This window comes from Pteropus vampyrus, unplaced genomic scaffold, assembly GCF_000151845.1.
Source record: "Pteropus vampyrus isolate Shadow unplaced genomic scaffold, Pvam_2.0 Scaffold106, whole genome shotgun sequence".
Classification (NCBI taxonomy): domain Eukaryota; kingdom Metazoa; phylum Chordata; class Mammalia; order Chiroptera; family Pteropodidae; genus Pteropus; species Pteropus vampyrus.
In genome coordinates, this window is record NW_011888887.1 from 5,994,764 (window position 1) to 6,001,709 (window position 6,946).

Below are 6,946 nucleotides of genomic sequence, written 5' to 3' on the forward strand. Positions count from 1 at the left end.
GAAGAATCTAAAACATTACAAGGTATAGAACAGTGTTAAGTGGCAACTTTAAAATGAGACTTTGTATTCAAACAACAATACTGACAAATGCAAACTTAGTCACATGTGCTTTAATAACTGACAGTACATTCAAGCAGTTTTTCTAATAATTCAAGTGGTTTAAAAAGTAGCATATTTTCAAATAATAGGAAACTTATTAAATCTCATGCAAAGTAAATAAGTCTTGACAATGTCTAAAAACTCATTAGAAATAGAAAAGAAGGGAACATGTTTCATTATCTTTGCATTAGGTTCAAACAAAAGTGGATTCGGGGCTCTCCTTCACTGGGCAGTCCTGACATGAGCACAAGTGAATACTATGAGTTCTACAAACAGAACCTTTTCCATGTGGCTTTGATTTGCAAAAAGTGCAAAAGTGGTAGCGCAGGGACAACTGAGCAGGTCATCAGTGTGTATGTGGGGGGACTGTGTAGACAGCTTGCTCTGTTCTGAGCTGCTGTTTCAGATTAGTGGATGAGTGATTTGTATCCACCTCTACTATGGAAAAATCAAGTACTACTAGTCAAGGATGTGGTTTAGCCAATAGCAGTAACTGGGACAGAATGATTTCTTGTTATGGTCACATGCAAAATCTCATTCAGATGCAGTGTGATAGAGAATGTATCCCATAGAACTCTTAACCAAAAATGTAATTGTTTTCTATATGTGAAACTATCTTCCTCTGTACAGCAATTAGCAAAACAGGTATTTATGAACAGCTGCCATTCCAACTTGTACCCTTTTCCACTTTAACAGTCACTTAGTGCTCATTGATGCTGTGGTAGCAGCAGCCAGCATTACATTAATTGATAATTCTGGTTCTAGTTCCAAAAAGTTAGCACTTGACAGAGTAAGGCATATATCTATTAGTGAATACAAATGTTGTCAGACAGTAAATGTTTGAAATGGGAGAATCTAAAGAATCTAAAAGGCCACAGGTTCAGAGCTAACTTCACTCTGACCTATATACACACAAGCTTCCAATTGACTAAGATTTGGATAAATTTAGTAAGAACTGTATATACAGCGGTCATAATTTTTTAACAAGTTTTACCTCTTACAAAGTAGTGCCCAGCTTCTGAGCACTGGGTAGTTTGCAAACCTCAGAAGTGGCAATTATTTCTTATTAAATAGGCCATTCCATTGGATAAGTAGAAAAATAATTGCTATGATTTAATAGTATCCCCTCCTGCAGAAAAAAAATAAAAATGTTATCCCTTCTCTTTCCTCCAAAAAAACAACAACAACAAAAAAAAAACACCTCGGCAATCCTTTGATTACAGCCTAATTAAATGCAAAAATTTCAATCATCAGAGGACTCAGTCTCCTTTTGCCCTTTAAAAACTTTAGCTTTGTTTGCTACATGAAATAGGAACAGCTGTAAACTGAGTTAACATGAAATTTGTATTTTAGTTTCATGGATGAGACAGTTGTTATGTATTTGGAAGTGATTTGAAGCTTTTTGGAACCTTACGACTTTCAGAAGTCATTCATAAAAGTTTTTTTTTTCCATCACTTAAAACACAAGCATGATACCCTAAAATCTTGAGATGTTTGAGTTTTAATAATTGATGAATTAAATTGATGAAGATAATTTGTGGGCCATAGGAAAACACCATTAGAAGGGAACAGGCAACTATGGAGGTTCTTATTTCATGGCAGTTCAGCCCAGATCAGGTAACCATGGGACATTTTTTTTTTCATTTGAAATGTAATCTCTATGCAGCTAAGAACTAGGAGACTTTCACGTTTTCTTAGAGTAGTAAAATTCTTACTAGCCTCATCCTAACAGTTTTTAAGAAAAAGCCTTCTAGGCTCTAATTTGGATTGCTTTCTGAGTGGCAGAATGTCAAAGCTCTAATTTAGAGTTCTCGGAGGTCCCTGTAAAGTATTGCTGTAGGCTCAGAGGAAATCTTAGTAAGAAGTGCATGTATCTCAAAGGAAAATTAAGCAATTAAGTTTAACTGGCATTTAATTTTTTATTAACCTAACATTCCAGTTTTAGGCAGCATGGATATTAACTTCAGAAACCTGACATGCCAGCAGAAGAGAGTGAGTATGAAACAGTTAATTACCTGCATTGGCAATGATGAGACATCTAGTGTCCCTCTGGGGCTAGAGTGTGAGAAGTAGGAAGGGCATGATAAATGTCAACTATCTGATGACGTAAGATCTTTAATCAAATAATTTTTGGTGAAAGTCTCTAAGAGGAATCTTACCGGCTACAAGTCCATGGCAGTTTTGGAACCTGTGCATTTAGGGTTGGACAGAATATCAGATCCCGTTGGTAGCCTCACGTTGATGGCACTGCAGCTACAGACAGAAGTCTCTTTCGCCTGTGATTTTTGCCTCAATTCAGTTGTGGGAAATATACTCCAGAAGAACTGAAATGGGTCCTGTCTTCCCATGCCCATTTCTCTAAGAGCCAAAAACTGAACTCTGAACAGAGACGGTAATCGCCTAAAAAGGGTAAGTAACCACTGAGCAAACTGGAAGAAAACAAAAATATGAAAGTCTGAAGGTTTTTAACATAATACAAATTAGAATTAAGATCACTGTTTACCCTTGGTGGAGATATAAACTAGCTCCTTCTTAGAGAAAATAAGGTTATAAAAAAGGAAAATTATCCAGGTTACCTGCAATCATTTACTAAGCAATGTAATTTTAGTAGGCCCTACAATTAACATAACCAAGTACCTACTTACTGGTTCACGTTCAACAAGGATTGTCCTAGGGAGTATTTGAAAAATACAAGGAAAGGAAAACCATCTATTTAATAGCTTTTTTATTCTACACATTTATAAAAGTAACAGTTTTACTAGGGAAATAGTTTTCACTCATTCACCACATATTTAAAAAAGTACTTTGTTGAAGTATAAACGCAAACAAAATGAGGCTACGTAGGATCAGTAAATACAGGGCCTCTTAATGGAAGAGCCGAGACCTTCTGGGTCTGGAGGGCTTACGTGAACCCACGAGGGTGGGTTCTCTGTTTGAACTTGGAGCAAGAATGGTAGACAGGTTAGCAGACAGCATTTATTCCCGCATCGGCTACACTTTACAGTGGTGCTGAAAACCAAAACCTTTGATGCCTATTCAGTCACAGGAGAAAGCCATAGGTTCCCACCCTGCACATTCCGAGTTTGCATGGGGGAGGACATTTCTCTAGGAAAGCCGAGAAAATGGGGGGAAAACCATGATTTTGTCTATTAAATGTTTTTTTTTTTTTGCATGTACTTTTTAGTCAAAATATTTTCCTTGTGACAAAATGAAATTTTACCCAAAGAATAAACTTAACAACAAAAAATCGTAAGAACCAACTTTGACTAAATGATAGACTCATCACGGAAGCCATTGGGCACTTTCACAGTGATCAAAGCACCTAAGAGCTGGTCCTTGCAGACTGATACCAGTTGACTTTGAAGATAGGGCAGCCTTACCGCTTACCTGAGAAAGTAAGTTGGTTGCTTTTGGGATAAAACTGCTCTGCCCTCCAAGGTGGTGGCTAGAGTGTCCTTCCCCATAGTGCAGAAGGCTAAGGAACTTGTATCATGCTCTCTGAAAACATTTAATTCATGGACATGTAGACTCTAATGCAATGACCTGGTCATAAGCAAAACGTTGTGAACTGTGGCACTGGGACATTTCTCATAGGGCACTTTGGGTGGATCTTCAGGTGGTACAGAATAAATGGCAAGTCCTTTCAATGTATTAGCGTAGGGCAACTATAGAAGAAAGTGAGAGTAAAACAGTGCCGGTTATAGCAGGAAAGGGACAATGAATTTAAGACGGAAGCCCTTTCTGAAAGAGTTCTGATATGCTGGTCCTGGCCAGCTTTGTCAGCGTTTTGTTTGAAATGTAACCTGCCTAAGCACCATATGCTAAACCATCAAGTCTCTGGGGGGCGGGGGTGAGGGCAGATAAAAGGAGGCCTCAATGAGGACCATTCCTTCCTCCCCTTCATTACAGTAGGAGCAGTTTGGAACTGGTGGTTCAGTAGCAATATCTTAAATAGGTGGGGTCAGTCTGCAAATATCTATTCAATGTCCTGCCTCTTGCCCTTAAAGAAATAGAGGCAGGTCCAGCGCTCCCTACACATACCTATGTAGACAAGCTTTCTTCCATGCAGGACAGCAATGATGTAGTTCCCCGGGGGGCAGAGTGGGGGCAATAATGATGCTTCTTTGCTCTTGAAGAAACTGGGTAAAATTTTAGTTTCACTATACATAGCAACGGATGCTCTCACTCTAAGCCCTGACCATTAATAAGGTTCCACTTGGGGCGGGTTGGCGGGGGACGGGGGGGGCAGAATCAGAAGAGAGTTTCTTGACCAGTGCTGCCTCCACAATGAGAGCTGAAGGAAGTTTCAATCTTCTCTGCAACCCTGGGGTTGCTCTCCCTGTAACTTCAACTATCCAGGACTGGAAGTAACCCTGTGTATCAGTCTCCTGTAATCTACCTCCCAGAGCAGCTCTGAGTGACAGCCTGTATCTTAGAGTTGATACATGAGACTTGAAAACCAAAGCCTGGTTGCAACAGGCAAATCTAGATGCAAAGACAAATACACACCGATGTATGTGTGTGTCAGTTATCCCCTGAAGAAGGAAAGAGGAGAAATTTGGGATGCTAGAGATAAGATTACTGTCTAATGAACAGAAGAAAAGAAGGAAAATCTTATAAAACAAATGCCTGGGACACCACTGCTGCACAATCTCCAGAACAGAAAAGGTGGGAGAGCGACAGAACCAGTGCCAAAAGCAGAAGCAAGGCCTGCTGAGCATGGCGCACAGAGCAGTTATTTACATGCTGTCCATGGGTCCAGGAGGGGCAGAACGGGTTCTTCTGGATACAGTCTGCACAGTTGTCACCAGAGCCACTCACCCCCGGGGCTGAGTCCATGGCACTCCATCGTCCAAGTGCTGACCTACCTGCCAGCTTTCTCTTTTCTCATTCTCCCAGCAGGTACTCTGTCCCTCGGGGCCTTTTCTCTCCGCGACCTGCTTTAGCTTCCATGGGCAGAACTTTGGTGCCTGAGTGCCGATTAAAGTGAAGTTTCATTGGTGTGTGGCCTTGAGTTCTCCTCCTCCAGCAGAGCTATTCTTTGCTTGAGCATCCTCACTTGGGTCTCATGTCTTTCCACCATGGCCATCATCTGAGACTCCAGCTTCTTCAGTTTGTTCTGATGCTTCTTCTTTGCTTTCTCATAGGCAGCCACCAGGTTGCTATGTGGGAACAGAGGGAAATGAGAATGAAGATTTTAAGTAGCATTGAGATACACACTGTCCTGACCATTAGTAACCAGGTCAGTAAGCACCACTTTGAAGAAACAGGTTATTCAGCCTCTTCAGTAAGAATGTGAAATCAAGTGGTTAGTATTTGAGCACCCAAGGCCATTCATCTATTGGCTTAACCATGGTTCATTCAGCCAGACTTCTCGAGGCTTGTCATTAACATATTAAGACAGTCCAAACTAGCCACATCCAAAATAGATAAGCAGATAAGGTAGCTAAATTCTAGAAATCTATTATTTAAATACAAATAGTGTGTCCATTTGTTGTTCTATGGCTGCCTGCGATGTGCTTGGGAGCTATGGGAGAAGGGTGCCTCACCTTGGATGGGGGCAGAGAGCCTCCCAAGAATTCCCTTTGTGCTTTGGGCTGGTGAGAGTCACAACACACAAGCCATACATCAGCTAATGCTGCCAGAACTCAAAATACAGGCCTCTAAACTGTCCCGCCCCCCCTCTCCCCCTCGGCCCCGGGAGCCCGGTGGGAAGAGGGCAAGGGTTGAGCCCAGGGCTGGGTAAGTCCTGATACCCTCTCTGGTCTAAAATAGCACCCCAGATCCCTTTTGTGTACAGCCAGGTTCTCGAAAGCATCGCCTGAGGACCAACCCCTGGAGATTCTCGAAGCCCTCTCAAGGGAAGTCTGTGAGGTCCTGTATTTTCTACCTACAATCTATAAAGCTAGGTTTTTTGATAACAAAACAATATGTTGCCTGTAGAAGTAGATGCGGAATCCAGCAGTCTTCTATTCAGCCCATTAGAGATTTGCAAAATTGTAAAGACAGTGCCAGTCTTCTTTTTGTAAGTTATTTTTAAATAAATGCCATTTGTATTACATGTGAATTTGTTTAATAAATGAATGGAAATTTAAAAAATTTTGTCCTCTTTTATGAGTATAAATGAGTCCTGAGCCCCCAAAGTTTGAGACTGCTGTCTTAGAGCAGTACTTCCTGAAGTATTCTACCGGATAGTAAATGTTGCTCAAATAAAAGGTGCTGGAGCCAGTTTTGTTTGGAAAACATTGGCTTAAACAGATTTTAAAAATGGTATGACTTCAGAACATTCACTGTATGAAGTTCTGAGAGGATGGACCACACCTGGTAGGCTTTGTTTCCCAAGCACGTTTGGCCCAAGGACTTGCCTTTACCAAGCACTTCTTAGGTTTTGATGGAACACTTGGAGAATTTTTGCCATAGGAAGACCAGGCTAAGGCAAGGACTCACCATTCTCAAGAATAGTTCCCAGCAGTTAAGGAAACATCCTGGTGTATGAGGCCAAGTACCATCGGGGATTGGGGATTTTACCTGTTGGCCCGCTTTAGGTCATTGACGAACTCCGCTGATTGCTGGTGTCGGATTTCACTGCTCTTGGTGAGTCTTTCCAGGGCACTCACCAACTCTTGAACTCTGGCCTTTAACTTCTTTTCTCTGTGTCAAGTAAATGAATACCATGAGCAACCTGAGATGATGGTGAAGGTGGCTGCTACCCTAGAAGTGGTGGCAGGAAGGTTTCGCTCACCCAGGCAAAAGGCAGGGGTACAGAAAAGGAAGGTTAGTACCAGCGGGCACAAGAGCTCCCTTCCCCCTCCACACCTCACCACAGCGATCTGGAAGGTAGACTTGA

The 6,946-nt window shown here is 41.6% G+C and overlaps 1 protein-coding gene across 4 annotated transcripts in view; it reads right to left on the minus strand.

Annotated features, from left to right (window-relative positions):
- Positions 1-1,730: 1,730 nt before the first annotated feature.
- MCC (mutated in colorectal cancers) overlaps positions 1,731-6,946 on the minus strand; it is a 398,889-nt gene continuing 393,673 nt past the window's right edge. For all 4 annotated transcript variants that reach the window (XM_011365176.2, XM_011365177.2, XM_011365179.2 and 1 more), the window contains 2 exons: positions 6,628-6,750; positions 1,731-5,261 (listed from right to left, as the gene is read on the minus strand). In XM_011365176.2, coding sequence (XP_011363478.1) covers positions 5,081-5,261; positions 6,628-6,750 — 304 coding nt within the window. In that variant the 3' untranslated portion in view covers positions 1,731-5,080. The remainder of the gene's footprint in view (positions 5,262-6,627; positions 6,751-6,946) is intronic.